Here is an 18,010-nt window from a genome sequence, read left to right on the forward strand (position 1 = left end):
AACATAATAGAAGAAACAGCCAGAAAGAGCCGGGGATATATTGAACACAATATTCAGAAAACAATACAAGTGGATATCGAATGTGAGTAGATAGTACGCTTTCTGCAGGTGAGTAATGTCTAACCCAGTCAAGCCGAAGTCTGGGGGCGCTCTTCCCGCTGGCGGGAATGGCCGCGGAGGGACGCTGCTGCTGCATGGAGGGAGCGCGAGCGAGATTGTGGTCTTCCAGCGGTTTCTGATTGAACGTACGACAAGGCGGGGACTGTGTTGAAGTCAGTTTCATAATCCACTAATTCTCGAAATTTGAATTTGCATAAGAGCAAATAACAACATACCGCTAAATCCGTAGCCATGAGCATCCCCTTCTCGGTTTTGAGGGTTGATTTCCACTCGGATGGCAATGTTCAGGCCGCCATGCATATCGCCTGTGCTGCCAACCCCATCCGCAGCTGGGTGGGCAGAACCGGCCGTCGACTCACCTCTGTGCAACGGAGAGTGACCATCCTTAGGAATTGAAAGTTGCTCAGCGGTTTGCTGTACCGCATCCCCATTGGTGGAAGGCGTCTCGATTTCGGTGATGCAGGCATAGTTGCGAGAGGGCATGGTGACCTTGTTCCAAGACGCACTCTTCTCTAGTCCCCCTGGTTGGCCATCGATGAAGTCCATCAGTGTTTCATCGGTCTCTGAATCCAGGTGGTGGATCTTATTTCTCCGCGCCAGAAGGTTTGCAACAGCCTTGGGAGGCGGCTTGTTGGTGATGGCACTACTAACAACGTTGACCATATACCGAGGGTCATTCTCACTATGAATACCCAACTTAGGGTTTGCGTAGAATCGCCCGACGGCCGCCAAGTGCACGTCACCTCCTAGAATTGTTACGCGGACGGAATGGTTCTTGGAGAACTGCTGGAGACGTTGGATGAATAGTCTGCGCTCCCGCTTATGCTGGCGGGCTGTGTAGTGGTCATCAAGGTCATCCAGCAGATCCACCTGACCATCAAATTGATTGAAGAGGCTACCGGCAAGCCCAAATCGCTTGTTTAATAATCGAATGGGAGCAATGACCGGAGAACTTAAAATATTCTCGAGCCACGCAAGGCGTGGGTAAGCTATCGGGACACCTAAAAGCACGACCAGGTGTTTAATATCGCCATGTGCGGCCGAAACCTCTTGTTCTAGCCGAGAGAAAATAAGGTCGTAGGTGTCCGGATAATTTACCTGGTGGCGGGTACGTTCCGTACGCGCATCCACACCGATGAATGCCATGCGTTTCCCAAGACGCATGTACAAATTCCGACTCCTCTCCTCAACGTATGGACCAGGACGCTTGCCAATGATCCAACTGTTATCCTCTGCCTCGTTCTCCAGGACAAAAGTATTCTCCAACTGACGGGGATCGGCACCTGCAGTACCGTTGACGGCCTGCATAGTTTGCGGAGCATCGGTGGTGTAGGTAGATTTCGGCGGCGGAATGTGATGCTGGAACAAACAGTAGTATTTAAACGCAACTCCACCGATGCCGCGGAAGACAGAGCACTTCATGAAGTGGTCAATGTAAGAGCCGAACCCGTCAATGATATCGTGGTCGTCCCAGATGTTGATCTGGGGGATGCGTCCGTTCGCCTCTTTGAAGGGCTCAGTAGAATACCACCGGATATAGTTCGCAAAATAGTACTCATCGCACCTAGCCCGCAGATCATTGTCAAAGGAGTGCGCGCGCCTTTTGTGGGGGTTGGAGATGGAAGTCCATTCCTTCAGCGGACCGTCAACGCGGATACCGTCATTATAGATCTGGTCGCCACCACCAATCATGACGTGGAAAGGCTTCTGTGCGTGCACACGCAATACATCCCTCCACAGGTTGGGACCGACCCAGGCGTCCATGTCCGTTCCCACGGAGAAGCCATTGCAGGAATGGAACATGATGCGCATGGACTGGGTGCGCGAAGGCACGACGAACTCCCAAGGCGAGTGGATCTCGCCGCCCTCGACATAGCGGAGACCAGGAATAGTATATGACCATCGCACCTCGTAGTCCTCCAGCGGCAATGTGAGAGAGAAGCGCCAGAAAGCTTTCTTGGGGTCTTCAAAAAGGCGCTGGCCGTCAATCGCAACGCCCTGGGTGTTTGCGACAGCCTCGGCGAGGGCTGGGTCGGCGACAACATGACCGGCTTGGCGCAGGAATAGTCGAGGTTGGGGCTGGCCAGGCTTCGTGACAATCAGAACGCTTCCATGCCAAATGGACGAAGAGGGCGTAACATCCATGTTCTTGAAGTTGAGCAGGGGCCCGCAAATGACGTCGAGCTGGGCGTCATGCTCAGAAACACCGGCGTTGGGGGCAACGCCTGTGGCAGAAACATTGAGTTGTTAGTCAAAACAAAAAAGGAGCCATCCATAGTGTTCGGTAGGTGATTACCTGAGTAGGCCATTATTACTCGGAGCAAATTAAAAGGGAATTGAACGAGCGCGAACCCGTCTCGGACGAAAATTAACTGGCAATATTCGATGCGAAAAGAAGTAAAAGTACAAAGGTGTAATTAGAAGAAACCAATTGACGAATTTGGTAACGGGGGAGAGGGGGAGAGAGACGAGGAGGAGGGAGATTAAGAGACTCAGACACTCAGCTGTTGGTGGAGCTGAAACTGGGCCCAGGACTTTGGAGGATTTGGTAGAGAACCTTGTTTGGAGGGAACGGAAGGTTGGACCCAGGGACCAACAGAACGAGCCACATTAATACACAGCACCTCTTAATAAAAATCTTGTTCAGACTAGCACGGCTAGTAGATAGATAAGTTAATTAGCATGGATCATGATGAGGCAAGAGGAACAAGAGGCTACTAGGCAACATAATTCGCACCCTTGCGATTCAATCTGCCTTTATGCTCGGCTCGGCTCCCGGTCCTCAAGTCAAACAAGGCTCGTGGCTTGCGGCCCACGGATTCCCAGTAGGGCTGACAATGGCATCCCAATTTCCAAACCTCGCGATCTACCACAGTACCTATCAAGGCCAATGGAAGATAGATCTTCGATGAACCCTCTTTCCGGGCCGTTTGGTATTCAGGCCATGTCCTGTAACCCTGCAAAATGACCGTGGTCGCGCGATGCCACGAGAGCAAAACATAGTAACATCCCCCTGTATGGGGGCTGCGCTGAGCCACACCCCAGCCACCCCTCGCTCCCCGAGTCAGATGTGTGGCTGGTTTGGTGCCAACGCAGCAGCAGGAACGAAAGATTACAGACTATGACGCAGCCAGGGAGCCAGTCGGGCTTGAATCGGGTAATGATACTGCAGACGCGATCGTGCATCAAGCAGTTCACTGGCTCCTTGAATTTTTTGCTGGACACGAACCTCGGTCGCGGAGAAATGAGATTATGAATCCAAATCCATGAATTATCATTGATTAGAAAATAGGTAAAGACTATCGATTATTCTCCGCTTCTGACCCATCGCCTTCCTTGGCGTTTCTGCACTCTGTAGTCTGTACGGTACTACCCTTACTACTTGCACAAAGTGCTTTTTTTTTCTATGCCATCATAGGCTGCCACACGCAATTAAAATGAACAAATCTAGACGCAAAGCAATTGAAGGACTCAGTCAAGTCAATATCTCTCAAGAGCTGCTTCAGAGGATGACACCTATATGCCAAACAAACAAACAACCCGAACCTCCAGAAACATGTGAACCGGAAACTAAATCAAACCGTCGCCAGAATTATCCCAAACCCCCAAGATGCTCATCCTCGTACCCTGTCTACTCGGTTAGAAGGCTGGGGGGAAAATGAGAAGCCGGGCTATCCTGCACCAAATCCATGTTAAACATCCAACGATGACTGTCACCCCCCAACGCGGGCCGTTGAATTCTAATGCCCAACTCCCACAACCAATCTCGGAATTTGGAACTGTTCGCAAACGTATCTATCTCGGGGTTGGCGTGCACCAGCTCTAGCGCCTGTTCCAGGAGCATAGAAAACGGGAGGTGATGGCATCCAGTAACTTCAAACTCGTCGCACGGCTCGGTGGCAGGGGTGACAATCTCGGGAGACCCAGGGCTGAAGCATCGTTCTGAGGGTGCGGGAGAATCCTGTCGAGTCTTCGGCGAAGGAGTTCTGGGTGCCTCATCTCGGCTCGTTGCTTTGAGATCTATAGATCGCCGCTGGGTTTTGGCGAGGATATCTTGAAGTACCGTTTCCTGGCTCTGAACGACTTCGGTTCCAGGGACGACGAACAGTTCCTCCAACCGCTGCTCAACGCGTCTCTTTCTCTGATTGCGCTCGTTGTCGCGTATCTGGTTGCAGGTTTCAAGCCCGGGCGCTTCCCAACTCTGCCCTTTCAGGCTACCATCTTGCTCGGACTTTTCAAAGGTGTATAGATCGTTGGTATACTGGTTGACCGTCGTTCTACACTTGTATTGCTCCTTCGAGTGGCCATCCCGCACGGCAAACCACGCCCTGTACGAGGCTCTTTGGAGGATCAAACGACCCTGTGCAACATAGGAGCCAAGTCTTGCCTGGAAGCCAGGAAGAGATACGGCATTCTCTTTAAAGAGAACCCCACTAAAGTCCAACAGCCACTGACACCACAGCGTAGCAATAATGATCTCAAGACCTGGATCATCGTCGGACTCCAAAGCCAAGCAATTCGGACTTGAACTTAGAACACCCATCCCAACATGCATCTCTCCTTTCGCAAGGCTTGTATCCATGATGTGTATGAGGTCGGGAACTGTGGCGGTGTATATATTGCTGCCATTGTCCCAGACACACCAAATATCGCTGAGGTCATGGGGAAACCAGTCGAAACGGCGAGCGTACAGAGTCTTGCAGTCATAGTCGAAACCCAGCACGTAGTGTCGGCCGTCGAAGGAAGGGTTTCGATCCGCAAAGTGGAGTCGATCTGCTATTGGTAAGATACCAAACAAAAGCTGAGGCTGATTACCAGGAGAGCATTGGGATATCAGTGCTCGATCTTCAGCGAACTCCCCGTACGGGAAGGGACGACAATCAGCACCATCAAATAGGTACATGCTGTCGCGGCGGACCTCCAACGTCTGGCCCTTTTCAGCAGAGCACAGATACAAATGGTAGTCCACAATGTGCCACGGATGACTGACGACATATGCGGGCGGGTCTGAACGTCGCCGGTCCTTATTTTCGTGTTCGAGCGGTTTGCAGTTGTCATCTTCGATCATTGAACTGTCAATTGCAAACATTGGCATTTCTTCATCCTGCTCAGTGACCTTGCCGTACTGGATATCTTCGGCTTCTTCGATGCAATTCAGCACTCCTGGCTCAGTCACATCGGCCATGTCATTCATCGTCTCGTGAGCATATTGCAGTGTATCCTCACTTGTCAAAGCACGCTCTTCATCTTCCTTGTACAATGTTAACACGTTTCTATCTAGCAGCCTGCGAGCTAATCTGAGGTCCTCCCTGGTTCTCTTCATCTTGAAAACCGAAGTGACAGAATCTGCTCTAGCGGCAGCTGCCGCTTCCCCGGGTACACTGCCCTCGATCTTGTACGGCATTGGACAGCTGCTATCAGAACAAAGCATGACAAATCCGTAATACCAGAGAGGACAGGAGTGGATACAAGAAAGAATCAAGGCGTGGATATGAATGAGAAGCCGAAAACGTTTTGCACTGAGCAGTAGAGAAGAAGGTAGAAAGGCATTCTATAAGGTCATTGAAATTTGAAGAAAAGAAAGGATAAAAAGTAGTATGTCCCTAATTTGGCGGGGCAAGTTATGTGCGGGAGAGCTCAAAACGTGCGCATCAGATTCTGCATGTCTTTGTTCTCACTATTTGGTCATGTTGGAAAGATTGGAATCTATAATATTTTGCCCAAACGGGGAATTAGTCAACACACGGGACAACCTCGTTGACAGCTATCCGAACAGACAGCTTCCTGCACCTGAATAGTTTCCACCCATGTACCAAACAGAGGGATGAATATAACAACAATACAAACAGAACGAAAACATGAAAAATCATCCCAGAAACTATCATGCATCATGGTCCACGTTTAACACTCCCCCCCCCCAAACACGGCCTATAGTTTCGTAGCTGAGCACAATATGTAACACGCTGGTTCTCCGAATGGAGCATGGGCATAACATCTATTAGATAAAATTCGCTTTCGTTTCAGCATAGCTTGTCTTATGCATTAGCACCCTTCGGGTTTTCTTCAGCAAGCCAGAAATCCTAGTCATAGATTCAATTTAGATCCTAACCATGCTTAGCTGGCCTGCCCAGGATGAGCAGACTATCCGATAAACATAATTTCGCTGTTGGGCACAGGAAACCAATTCATAGTTTCCATGCAAACACACTATCCAGGCGTCAAACGATCAAGTTCTCAAAGTCTTGGAAGTATGGTTCTTTATTCAAGATGTGGCCTGGTTTCTCTCTGGAAGGTCCACAGCTCTACCTACAGCTGCCTGGCGTGCGACAGAGTTTGAACAGCTTAGGAAAGATGGCTCAATAGAATGTAGAGTGGGTATTTATTTATAAAATCACGTCTCGGCACAGAAATTAGACAGGGTAATTATACAAAAAAAGGCAGTAAAATACAATCGCAAAGATATCATCGCTTCTCTCAGCTGTCTTGCTAGCACAGCGCCTAGAGCGGACCAGCCGGTGCTACCGTGAGATAACCCTATCCAACCAAGCTCGATTCCTTTCCCGTTCCTTGCGCATCTTCTCTCTCCAACTAAGCGCGAAAATCGCACCGGTCAAATAACCGCCAAGGTGCGCATAATAGTCAAGCTTGGGCATCCGACGATTCATTACAGCGCCGGCTATGTCAAATGTAACTAGGCCAGCAAGGAACATCCAAGCTGGGGCGGAGAGACGTTGTTGCCAGTCGCGAGGTAGGAATGCGATTGTCCATTTTTCACTGGAGAGGATGTTAGCACTTACTCTAGTCAGAAGTTCTATTGGAGGCGAAATTTACTCTGAATGGATTAGGCCAGATGCAGCAACCACGCCGGCAATCGCCCCACTGGCACCAAGAGAAGTGATGAAAAGTGAGTTTTTCAGGACATGAGTTGTCAGCGATGCGAATGATCCTAGTACACCAGATGCAAGGTAGAGGGCAAGGAAATTGCCTCGGCCAATGTCGTCGTGCACTTGAGTAGGATGTTAGCAAGGTCAAGCTAGCGAGGCATGGTGAGGACAGGAGGTATGGCATGTACTCACGTCTAGTGCCGAAAATCCAGAGAACAAACATATTGATGCTGAGGTGAGTGATCGTCTGGTGGCTGAAAACATTTCCAACGAGACTGAATACACGGGGATAGGCAGGCACGCTGATGAAATAACGGTTAAGGAGCCTCCATGCTGGTGGCCAAGCTCGCCATAGTGCGAAAACTCCAACATTTATACCAATGATAGCTGCCACTGTCGCAGCCGCTGGTGGTAGAGTTGGCCACATACGATCCGTCCTCGCAGGAGTTTCGTATGTCACGGCGAAACCGTAGCATAGTCCAAAAGTAAGGAGAGTAAAGATAAGGGCTGGGAGCAAACGGGTGCTCTATGAAATCGGTCAGCAGGGAATGGTGCACCATGAGGCTGTTGTATTTACCGTCGTCAGGGTACTGAAATCCGCATCAGTATCCGTCGCTCGGAGGTGATGTTTTTGTATCCATGCAAGCAGCGGTCTCTGACTAGGGTCGGCCCTCCCCCTGACTGTATTCCCCTGTCAGTAAATCCCGGTTCCAAAAACCCAAGTCCATAATAGCATACCCTCCAGTGCAGACGTATCCTCAAATTTCTGAAGCGCAGTGTTCTTTGCCAGGTGCTGCTTCAGCTTCTCACGGTCCTGCTCCTCGCCCTCGAGCCATTCCTGCCGTTTGTTCTCAGCCTCCGCAAGCAGCCTCTCCTCATTTTTATTACGGATTTCCGCTAAAACACTCCTCCCAGATGGGTCATTATTCTGGCCCAACTCTGCCCCATATGATCCACTTTGAGGTTTATATAATCCTAAGTGTTCAGCTTGCCGGATGAGTTTCTCTTCCGTTTCGTGCTCTTCTCTTTCGATTCGGGCCATGATAGCGGCATCCTCGTCAAGAGGATAGTTCTTCCGGAGATATTCTAAACCCATATCAAGTGTAGCGGGACGCGTGACACGTTTGATGTCGGCAGGGAAATCGAGATCGAGCGTACCGGCAAGGCGTCTAGCTTGGAGCACAGAGAGGACGCGGTTGCCCATGGCCGGGGATAGCTTGGTTCGGGTCCCAAATACCTGTTCAATCTCTGCTTTGGAGAACGGTTCATCGCGGAGCTGGACTCCTTTCTCGATTGGTGGAGGCGACGGCTTGTTCGACGATAGAACAGCGGAGCTCTGAAAGGTGCGCGAGAGAGTCCCATTGGGAGACGGTAAACATTTTAATTTGGGGGTGGTCACTCTTGAGAAGATCGCAGTGAGTGGTCTCACGGAGCTCAAGAGCCGTCGCGGGGTGCTATTTAGAAACCAGGTTGGAGAGATTTGTCGGCCAAATGAGTGCCATAGCGCTAGGTTTGGCGGGTGCAAACTTGGAAAGCGAAACCCCAAGCATGGTGTGCGCCATGCTACGCAGAAGACATTGCTCATATCCTGCGGCTTGGGAAGAAAAGCCTGCTCTGGAAAGTGGCGTACGGAGTAGAAGATGACTTCGATGGTACACTGGCTACAGATTGCGGAATGATTGTCTTCTCCGATTATCTTCTCCGCGGTCGCCGAAGGTTGTTCCGAGCGTATTTGGTTGAGCTCTTGCGAGTATGGATTCTCTACTATGATGATGGGATCCTTTAAAAATATTCTTCGTCCGTAGAAATGTGCATTATATTTTCTTTGTGTCTTTCCCTTTCTCCTTTTTTTTACTGCGAGAAAATGACCGGTACCCTGGTTGATTACTGGTAGGTTCCAGCGCAGCCGTCTGAAGATATATAATCACACTGCCGACCGAAGATCATTAATATTAACCCCCGCCTTTTCGCGTTATATTGACCATATACGACCGCGAAACCGCAAAATTTCCGAACACTTTAATACAAAGCATACCGTAACAGCAAAATGTCCTCCGAAAACCTTCCGATAACCCCTGTTGCCTTCTCCGAAGCCATCAAAGAGCTAAGCCTCCCCGTCCTCTACGCCAAAGTTGCCGAACTGAGAAACTCCATCGCACATCTTCAACGCTCAAACCAAGAACTCCGCCTCTTCATTACGGAGTCATGTGAAAGCGACGCTGACAAACAAGAGTTGGAGGGTTATGTCGCAGAGAACGAAGTGGTGAAGGGGTCCATGAATGAGCGTATTCGGTTGTGCAAGGCGGAAGTTGAGGGAAGGGGCAACGCTTGGATCGAGCTAGACCCCGAACCAAATGAGGCTACAACTACGGGGGAGGAAGAAAACCGAGAGCGGGAACAAGAGCAACCTGCCGCCCCGGGATCTACAGCCAGTGCTGCAGTGAATGGTGCAAGTCCGCCAACGGAGGAATCAAGAGGCCGAGATGGGGATGGAAACGACGGGGTATACCTTTGAAGACTTGAGTTGGATCTGATCTCTCATTTGGTCACGTCCTTTCAGTGAGGGGTATCGGTAACGGGTCCCTTCTTGCCATGAGATACCAGGTCTGGATTACACGGGCCAACACCAGCAGGCGGCCACGTACCTCATCGTTGCCAGACGGTGGGCAACGACTCCACAACATACATTTACTATGCATACTCAGCTTATATCTGGTTGTATGGTCTGGCCATGTGCCTCCGTTGTTCGACTGGCCGACCAAGTTAAACTAATTGACGCATGATATGGATCTATCTAAGATCTTCTGCATTGGTCTAGATGAAATAGCAATGTTCATCGGCGGTTTCTCGCGAGAGTAAATTATAGGGAGGGATATGCATAATCACAAGAACAGAATGTTCGCTCTGCGTGCTAAATGCTCGAATTCTCAACCGTGTCGCATGATCTGCCGATCATCCATATGCTGGAATATGGCAACAAACGAAAGCAGGAATGGCAACGATAGTAAATCAAAAGAAATCAGGTTCCAACGCCAGGTTAGAAACATGTTCGTCATCAAAGGAAGAAGAGGTACTATGTCCTCGAGCTTAGCTAGAGCCCTGCTGGCCCCAGTGACCACCGGAAAGAGCCTCTGGGGGAATACGCTGCTGCTTGATGAACAGGTCAATCAGGGGCTGCATCGGCTCCATTTCCTTGTCAGAAACAAGCTTGTAGTATTTTGCAACAGTAACAAAATGAACAAAGCACATGTTGAGGATGTCGTGCTTGTTAATGTGCCAGAAAGGGTTCAGCCAGTGTGCATGGTATAGATGCGCGTAGCAGCGGAACATCTGCTTCATAATCCCCTGGCAGTCTTTGTAGAAAGTTCGTGGGAAGCCGCTGGACTTGCCGATCCAGTCCTCACCGGCAGCATTGGCGGCAGCATTTGTGGCTTGAGCACCCATAGCCTCATTAAGCGCAAACGTCTCGGGGACTCCAGTTACTTTCTCTGTTGGGAACATCACTGGGTCATGGATCTTGCTGACAATCCATTTCTCCACCCTGTTGATGAACTTGGGGGCGGAGATTTTTGCGGCCTGGGAATCCACGAGCCAAGTGTAGGTCAGACTGAATGACAGTCAGTAAGCTGTAAGTAGATGGCTGCACAGTTCGATAAAACCTACCGGCCAGCGGACATGGTTGGGCAGGTGGTCTCGTTGCAAATGGGAAGCCCGGTATTACTATTCACTTCTTGAATGACCTGGAGCATGCCATGAAGTAGACGGTATTGTTCAACGACTGCATTGTAAGAGACAAGACATTAGACCGAGCCCCAGACGGCGGGGTTGCGAGATACTCACTCTGGTGGGCTAGCCATTCTCCGAGTTCCACATTCTTTGGGCATGCGCACAGCGTTAAGAAGTTACCTTTAACATTAAGCGGCGCATATTTCTCCTGGAAAAAGTACTTTGGGGCATCGGGGTCGTAAACAGCAGTGTTCTCGATGGTGGAGTGGTTCGAGGCCAAAGATGGTGAATTAGACACATGGCCAGGAGGGCCGTGGGAAACGGGTGACTGGGCAGGGCTTCCGGTATTCATCTTGTTGGCGTTGTTATTGTTCTTATTATTGCCGCCTCTGCCAAAACCTTGGCGGCTGTATAAAAGCAGTTGCGTTAGTATTCGTGATTCAGAGTTGGGTGGAGCGGGGGAGTGACCATGGTGATAACAGTAGGGAGAAAAAGGGGAACATGGACGAAGAACAAACAAGCACAAGAAGAGCGGCAATACCAATGCAGTTAAGCAAATAGCGCGGCATCCTGACTCTGTATTCAGGGGCTCTGTTCAACATGCATTTTAGGGGGGATGCGGCAATGGAAGATGCTTTGCAGGCGTTTTGGGTATGCGTTAAAGGGGAGGGAATGTGAGGGGAAAGGAAGTAGTTGTACTTACACGCTCTGAAAGAAGGTAGCCATGACTGATGAGGCAGAGTTAGATACAATGCCAGCTCAAGAGACCTGTCCAAAATGGAGCCAAAAGGGAACGGGGAGAAAATTGGCTGAGGATGGAGATAGCAGCGGCTCTTGGTTGGGGTCTGCAACTCTTCTGCTGTCCGCTCTTCCTCAGTTCCGGGCTCTTGTTTCAAACTTCCAATCATCGCTTGGGTCTGGCCCCGGGGAGCTGCCCCCGCTAAGCTTCTCTGGGCTCGGAATGGATTATTCTGTGTTCCTATTATCGGCGCCTCAGGCCCCACAGTCATGCTTGCTCTGTGCCTTTAGATTCACCTCCAGACTGAATCGCAGTGTTGCTTCACCAAAGCTCACGGCTTGTAATCACGAGGATTGCGGCATCGTGAATTATAAGACCGTTCTTCGGCCTTACATTACCCTTGCCACCGCGCCTGGTTCGTCCAATTGAGATAGCTGTTTCCGATTTGACTGGCAATGTCCTCGTCTGATGAAGACGTGGTTCGGCGCCCTGCCCGGAGCGGCGCCGGCCAAGCTCTGAGTGAGGATGGAAGTGCACCTGGTAGTCCGGCGCCTATGTCTGACGCTGGAGATATGAATGGCGCCGATGATGACGACGCGGATCTATTTGGATCTGACGGCAGATCTGATGGAGGATTTGATCAAGATACAGAGTATGCGCCTTTCACCTGAGTTTATCACAGCATGCTTTCGTCTATTCTGATATCGCAATGGATATGGCGTACTGATGTGCTTGCAGCCAACCAAAGCGAACACTCGATGATCGGGAACTTGATTCGGCGGACGATGAGGATCGATATGACCGGGCTGGTGATCGTATGGATTACGAGGATGGGGGGGAAGGAGAGTTCCAAGAAACAGTGAATATTATGGACTTGAGCTTAGCCCGGGCCCCAGAGCCGAAGTCGTCCAACGGCGAGGTTTGTGTCCCTGTTTTGAGGTTGTCGTGATTCTGTACTCATTGCGCTGCGCCAGGTATACACGATGCCGGTCCCCAATTTCCTTTCTGTAGAAACAGAGGAGTTTAATCCAGAGACCTATGTTGCGCCCCCATACTCGACTGCTGCGACATCTCTTTGCTGGCGCTATGACCCTGATGACGAGGGTTTCCTTCAATCCAACGCCCGCGTCATTCGCTGGGAGGATGGCTCCATGACACTTCAGCTGGCGTCTGCGCCCAAAGAACAGTACAGGATAGCGACAAAACCTCTTGCTCCCCTCAACAAGTCTGGCGACTACGATACGAAATTGGACTCCCACGTGTATCTCGGAGCTGCATCCGAAACATCTGGCGTGTTCCGATTGACTTCTCATCTAACCCATGGACTTACCGTATACCCTACGACCGTGGAAACAGATGATGCGGTTCAGCGACTTCAAGAATCTCTAGCCGCAGCTTCTCGCGGTGGCAAGAAAACAGTCGATGGCTCGGCACCTGTCATTGAGGTGAAGGAAGATCCCGAACTTGCCAAGCGACAAGCTGAGCTCGCGGAGCGTGAAAAACTCAAAGCGGCACGTCGTCGCGAACAACTAGCAGATAGAGAAATGGATCGCGGCCGCCGATTTGGCATGTCGCACCGCACTGGGGGTGCCGGGCTTACTGTGGGCGGCTTAGAAGATGATGACGGTTTGCTCGCTACAAGACCACGGACGAAGAAGACGCGTCGCCCTAACCGTAGGGGCGAAATTTATACCGATGACGAGGAGGAGTATGACCGCCGTGGCCGAACGCGGGAAGATGAATATGATGAAGATGACGGCTTCCTTGTCGGTAGTGATGAAGAGCCAGAGGTCGTGGATGACGACGAAGACGAAGACGTCTTGGAAGATGAGGATGTGGATGCAGAAGGAGAAGAAGACATCGCACCTCCTAAGCCTAAAGAAAAGCGGGCATCCCCTGCGGCTGGAGCAGGCTCTCCTCCGGCTAGAAAGAAGAATCGTTACGTGGTGGATGACGACGATGAGGAGTAGCTTCCATCCTCTTCTTTACACAAATTTTCAATTTCTTGACGCCCTACATGAAGATAACACCACGGTTACTTTTTCAGCGACAATTGTAATTGTATCTACTTTGGGGAGAAAATCAATGGCGAATGGGTGATTATTTAATCCTTCTTTTCTTTTTTTTTGGAACTGCACATAGATGGGAAAAAAAAAAAAAAAAAAAAGTGTGAAGCAGAAAGTCAACGCTGTTTGTATACTGCAGTAAGTCGATCAGATGGACGAACGAGGCTCTCCCCGGTCATTCATGATAACCCATTTGGAATTAAGTGTTCCCTAAACGACAGAAATTTATTCATATGAAACGCTTGGTATATCCATTGACAAGCCCATAACAAACCCAAACGCCTAAGATCCAATCGTGGATCGTGTCGTATCAAGGCGAAACGCTACTATCGGGGCTCAGAGACGGTACACTCTCCGGGTACTCATCCGACTGAAATCCAAATTTAGCAATGACATTCCTCGCACTCTTTGCGACTCGAATACAAAGCAAATCTTGCTCGTTATGATTGAGGCAATCTTGGTCGGACGGCTGATTTAGACGCTGTTCCGGGGCCAGTGGATGGGAGCTGGGAGATTCATGCCATCGTCGTTGGCGGACCTCCATCTCTTCAATTAAATCAAGCACGCTCGGCGCCTGCTGGGCACAAGTGGTTTGAGCGCCAGGGTCCATCGGGCCACGTATAACGCTAAAACGTACGAGTTGGCGGAGGTAATCTTTCCAAGCAGCTCTCACATCTAAAGTTTTGTTCATTGTTGCGGCATATGCCGGAGGAGCAACTTGGTTCCCCAATTCACAGGCTTCAGCTTTGGAAACGCGTAGCCACGAATCAGCGATCACGTTAAGAAGAGTGCCTGTGAACATGACGTTTTGTAGGCCTGTGTCAAATTTTGTTGGGCAGCACTGGCAGCGAATGACGGATTGGGCTGTTTTAGCAGAAATATACAAGGAGCAGATAGTATGTTGCGATATCGGAAAAGGTTTGAGGGAGGAAAGATGGCTTAGGCAGAGATAAAGATATGAGAGGCAAGAGCATTCTTGATCAGGCGATGCATTTGAGTTTGACGGCATTATGGGAGGGGTAAGTCCTGGCGGCATTGTGAACGGTTTAGGGGCAGCTGCTGAGACACTAGAGAAATCAGGCCAGGGAGAGGTTGTAGCAGGGACTGAGCTCATAGTGTCGCTAGGTGCTAGCTGCCATGTATGGCGGTGTTCTTCATCTGTCGATAACCGATAAGGAAAACTGTATGGTGCGGGATATATTGATGAGAATAACTGAGGGTCCTCTGTGACGCCTGGAACTGGCGCTTCTAGATCCCTCGGGGGCATATGAGGTGTTTTGGAGCTGGGCCAAGGGTCATTATCGGACATATTTAGGTATGATAGGCCGCCATCGTCTTCTCGCAGGCGCTTCTTGGGCGGTCGTCCCATTTGCTTCTGCACTGAGTAGTGACAATTGAGGGACTGTTTGATGCAACGATTGCATCCCGACGGTTCACCAGAACATTTAAGTTTCCGCTTCCCTGTTAGAGATATTACATTAGCAGAGTTTTTGGAAAAATGTGTTATCCATAATATAAACTTACTGCACTCATCGCACGCCGCATGTCGTTTGACGGGTTGTGAGGCGGCGGTTGAGACATCTTGGAATATCGAGTCGCCAGTGGATGCGGGGTGTGGCTGTCGCCACTGATAAGCTTCGTACTGCATTTTGAGCTCGGATTGCACACAAAATCATGTAGCACTACGTACAGCAACAGCAGCGCAGATTATTTCTCAAATAGAGAGACAAGAAAAGGTGTTGCAGCGATATGTCAGCCAGTCAGCGACTGGATAGCCCCTCTGAAATCTAGATGAAGAGGCGGTATATCACGTGAGCGGTGAGATTCATACGACATTTTTTATTTTTTTTTTTTTTTCAAAGCCTCAAAGTGAATCTGTGGTTGCGAGCTCCAACTCTCGAGCACTGATTCGCCCATAATGCCGGCCGTTAAGGATTCAAAGAAACGCAAGGCGGTTACGCGGGATGTTGAGGAAGAAGCAGGTGCTTTTTCTGGGGACGAACTGAATTCTGGGGACTTGGATGGTGCTCTTTCAGACACTGCGCACGACCTTTCGAGTGATGAGGATGCTAGTGATTCAGAAATCGAATTGATTGATGATTTTAGCAGCGATGATGAAGAAGAGGATGGGGAGGAGGGAATTGATACCGATGAAATTCCGTCAGATGGAGAAGACGAAGGTGTTGTACCGAAAAAGCTACCTACAGCGACAAACCTGGATGGTCCGCCTCAGGTTGAAGGAATCTCGAGCGAGGAGGAAGAATTGAATTACCGCATTGAGAAGGATGCGAATGGAAACGACCGCTACATTTATGATGAAATTAACCCCGACGACAATTCCGACTACTCCGATGTCGAAGAGAATGCGAACACTATCGGCAACATTCCATTGTCTTTCTACGATCAATACCCCCATATTGGCTATGACATTAATGGCAAGAAAATTCTACGCCCTGCAAAAGGGGAGGCTCTTGATGCATTGCTGGATAGCATTGAAATCCCTAAGGGTTGGACGGGCCTTACCGATCCATCGACTGGAAAGCCATTGGAACTGAACCAGGATGAACTCGAATTATTGCGCAAAGTGCAAATGAACGAGATTCCAGAGGAGGGCTACGACCCATACGAGCCACTGACTGAATGGTTTACGACCGAAAAGGAAATCATGCCTCTCAGTGCTGCACCTGAGCCGAAGCGTCGTTTCGTGCCATCAAAGCATGAAGCTAAACGTGTTATGAAAATTGTGAAGGCTATCAAGGAGGGTCGCATTCTACCATTCAAACCTTCTAGCGAGGAGGACGAAGAAGACAAAGACTTAATTAAGTATGATCTCTGGGCTGATGAAGCTGAGCGACCTGATCATCCGATGCACGTCCCAGCTCCCAAACTCCCACCACCAGGATACGAGGAGAGTTATCACCCACCGCCTGAATATCTGCCTGACAGGAAAGAGCGCAAAACTTGGGAGGAGGCAGACCCTGAAGACCGAGAGCAGGACTTCCTTCCCAACGATTTCGGTTCTCTTCGCAAGGTGCCCGGCTATGAAAATTTTGTCAAAGAGAAGTTTGAAAGATGTTTAGATCTTTACTTGGCGCCTAGAGTTAGGAGGAGCAAGCTGAATATTGACCCGGAGAGCTTGCTTCCTAAACTCCCAAGCCCAGAAGAATTGAAACCGTTCCCAACTGCATGCGCTGCAATTTTCAGAGGACACAAGGGCCGTGTCCGCAGCCTTGCTGTTGACCCTACCGGTATTTGGCTCGCTACTGGTGGAGACGATGGTACTGTTCGCGTTTGGGAACTGATAACTGGCCGTCAACTGTGGAGCGCTAAAATTGGTGAAGATGAGGCAGTTAATGCAGTTCGTTGGCGTCCGGGCAAGGATGCTGTTATCCTAGCCGCAGCAGCAGGAGACGATATCTTCCTTGCAGTCCCGCCCATTGCCGACCCCGACACTGAAAAGGCGAGCATTGACCTTCTTGATGCTGGTTGGGGGTATGCTGCTTCAAAGCCTGCCACAAAGACCGCAGACGAGGAGAAAAAGAGCACACCTCCTCAGTGGTTACGTCCCTCAGCGGCCCTTGCAGACTCCGGTGTATGCGCTGTGATCCCTCTTCGTTATGTCGCGAAGTCGATCTCATGGCACCGTCGAGGAGACTATTTTGTCACAGTGTGCTCTGGCTCCTCGACACCGGCCTCGGTTGCTATTTCAATCCACACAGTTTCTAAACACTTAACTCAGTACCCCTTCCGTCGACGCATCAAGGGTGGCGGCCCACCACAGACAGCCCACTTCCACCCATCGAAACCCATCCTTTTTGTCGCAAACCAACGCACAATCCGTGCCTACGATCTTTCCCGCCAACTTCTCGTCAAGATCGTTCAGCCTGGTGCCCGCTGGATCTCGTCATTCGACATCCACCCAACGTCCTCCACTGCCGCAGGCGGTGACAACCTCATCGTCGGTTCTTACGACCGACGTCTCCTCTGGCACGATCTCGAGCTCTCCCAGCGCCCGTACAAAACTCTCCGTTACCATCGTAGGGCAATTCGCGCCGTCAAATTCCACCCTGGCGGACGTTATCCCCTCTTTGCTGACGCCAGTGATGATGGTTCTCTTCAAATTTTCCATGGCAATGTCACCGGTGATATGCTCAGCAATGCTACCATTGTTCCACTCAAGGTCCTGAAGGGTCACAAGATCACCGGAGAACTAGGTGTTTTGGATATAGATTGGCACCCTCGGGAAGCATGGTGTGTTAGTGCGGGTGCAGATGGAACGTGTCGATTGTGGATGTAATCCGGCAGCTTGCTGCAGAGTTACTGTTAATTTCCCCTCATACCTTGTGCAGAAGGGCGTTTAGGTGTATATAGAGTATTTTTTGATATCCACAGCATTAAAAAAGTAAACGTCTTCCAAATCATTATGAATATCCTAAGATACTGGAGCGGATAAACAATATCCGACCCACGTACTC

General features: G+C 50.1%; 8 protein-coding genes across 8 annotated transcripts; 3 read left to right on the forward strand and 5 right to left on the reverse strand.

The window, feature by feature from the left end:
* Positions 1-2,698, reverse strand: ASPSYDRAFT_220043 (uncharacterized protein). Its single transcript, XM_040844108.1, has 3 exons — positions 2,417-2,698; positions 336-2,345; positions 1-262 (listed from the first exon to the last, which is right to left on the reverse strand). The coding sequence occupies exons 1-3, from the start codon at positions 2,427-2,429 to the stop codon at positions 129-131; spliced, it is 2,157 nt and encodes a 718-aa protein (XP_040707089.1). The 5' UTR covers positions 2,430-2,698; the 3' UTR covers positions 1-128.
* An 821-nt stretch (positions 2,699-3,519) lies between these two features.
* On the reverse strand, positions 3,520-5,919 carry ASPSYDRAFT_37814 (uncharacterized protein). The gene has a single exon (XM_040845574.1). The coding sequence runs from the start codon at positions 5,522-5,524 to the stop codon at positions 3,752-3,754; it is 1,773 nt and encodes a 590-aa protein (XP_040707090.1). The 5' UTR covers positions 5,525-5,919; the 3' UTR covers positions 3,520-3,751.
* Positions 5,920-6,638: 719 nt separating this feature from the next.
* Positions 6,639-8,589, reverse strand: ASPSYDRAFT_141609 (rhomboid protease PCP1; the record flags this gene model as incomplete). The annotated part of the gene is made up of 5 exons (XM_040841164.1): positions 6,639-6,894; positions 6,952-7,126; positions 7,197-7,530; positions 7,582-7,685; positions 7,743-8,589. 5 exons carry the CDS (start codon positions 8,587-8,589, stop codon positions 6,639-6,641), a joined length of 1,716 nt encoding a protein of 571 aa, XP_040707091.1.
* Positions 8,590-9,051: 462 nt separating this feature from the next.
* On the forward strand, positions 9,052-9,381 carry ASPSYDRAFT_122779 (uncharacterized protein; the record flags this gene model as incomplete). The annotated part of the gene is made up of 1 exon (XM_040840432.1): positions 9,052-9,381. A coding segment is annotated over one exon (330 nt), but the record flags the coding sequence as incomplete, so codon positions are not given.
* A 710-nt stretch (positions 9,382-10,091) lies between these two features.
* On the reverse strand, positions 10,092-11,082 carry ASPSYDRAFT_141753 (Mob1/phocein family protein; the record flags this gene model as incomplete). Its single annotated transcript, XM_040841179.1, has 3 exons — positions 10,092-10,611; positions 10,668-10,782; positions 10,845-11,082. The coding sequence occupies 3 exons, from the start codon at positions 11,080-11,082 to the stop codon at positions 10,092-10,094; spliced, it is 873 nt and encodes a 290-aa protein (XP_040707093.1).
* A 566-nt stretch (positions 11,083-11,648) lies between these two features.
* ASPSYDRAFT_37817 (Paf1-complex subunit LEO1) lies at positions 11,649-13,635 on the forward strand. The gene is made up of 3 exons (XM_040845575.1): positions 11,649-12,121; positions 12,208-12,388; positions 12,444-13,635. The coding sequence occupies exons 1-3, from the start codon at positions 11,925-11,927 to the stop codon at positions 13,437-13,439; spliced, it is 1,374 nt and encodes a 457-aa protein (XP_040707094.1). The 5' UTR covers positions 11,649-11,924; the 3' UTR covers positions 13,440-13,635.
* On the reverse strand, positions 13,579-15,282 carry ASPSYDRAFT_126789 (Zn(II)2Cys6 transcription factor rglT). The gene is made up of 2 exons (XM_040840465.1): positions 15,060-15,282; positions 13,579-14,996 (listed from the first exon to the last, which is right to left on the reverse strand). The coding sequence occupies exons 1-2, from the start codon at positions 15,181-15,183 to the stop codon at positions 13,846-13,848; spliced, it is 1,275 nt and encodes a 424-aa protein (XP_040707095.1). The 5' UTR covers positions 15,184-15,282; the 3' UTR covers positions 13,579-13,845.
* On the forward strand, positions 15,236-17,962 carry erb1 (ribosome biogenesis protein ERB1). Its single transcript, XM_040844109.1, has one exon. It carries the CDS (start codon positions 15,454-15,456, stop codon positions 17,830-17,832), a length of 2,379 nt encoding a protein of 792 aa, XP_040707096.1. The 5' UTR covers positions 15,236-15,453; the 3' UTR covers positions 17,833-17,962.
* Positions 17,963-18,010: the final 48 nt, after the last annotated feature.

This window comes from Aspergillus sydowii (assembly GCF_001890705.1).
Source record: "Aspergillus sydowii CBS 593.65 unplaced genomic scaffold ASPSYscaffold_1, whole genome shotgun sequence".
In the NCBI taxonomy this organism is placed as follows: Eukaryota; Fungi; Ascomycota; class Eurotiomycetes; order Eurotiales; family Aspergillaceae; genus Aspergillus; species Aspergillus sydowii.

Bases quoted from the DNA above. Each gene is read 5' to 3' on its own strand.
- ASPSYDRAFT_220043 (XM_040844108.1), bottom strand. The intron at 263-335 runs GTATGTTGTTAT...ACTTCAACACAG, and splicing joins TCATGGCTACGGATTTAGCG to TCCCCGCCTTGTCGTACGTT.
- ASPSYDRAFT_37814 (XM_040845574.1), bottom strand. From the start codon at position 5,524: ATGCCGTACAAGATCGAGGGCAGTGTACCCGGGGAAGCGGCAGCTGCC.
- erb1 (XM_040844109.1), top strand. From the start codon at position 15,454: ATGCCGGCCGTTAAGGATTCAAAGAAACGCAAGGCGGTTACGCGGGAT.
- ASPSYDRAFT_126789 (XM_040840465.1), bottom strand. From the start codon at position 15,183: ATGCAGTACGAAGCTTATCAGTGGCGACAGCCACACCCCGCATCCACT. The intron at 14,997-15,059 runs GTAAGTTTATAT...TATCTCTAACAG, and splicing joins TGCGGCGTGCGATGAGTGCA to GGAAGCGGAAACTTAAATGT.
- ASPSYDRAFT_37817 (XM_040845575.1), top strand. From the start codon at position 11,925: ATGTCCTCGTCTGATGAAGACGTGGTTCGGCGCCCTGCCCGGAGCGGC. The intron at 12,122-12,207 runs GTATGCGCCTTT...ATGTGCTTGCAG, and splicing joins GGATTTGATCAAGATACAGA to CCAACCAAAGCGAACACTCG. The intron at 12,389-12,443 runs GTTTGTGTCCCT...GCGCTGCGCCAG, and splicing joins CGAAGTCGTCCAACGGCGAG to GTATACACGATGCCGGTCCC.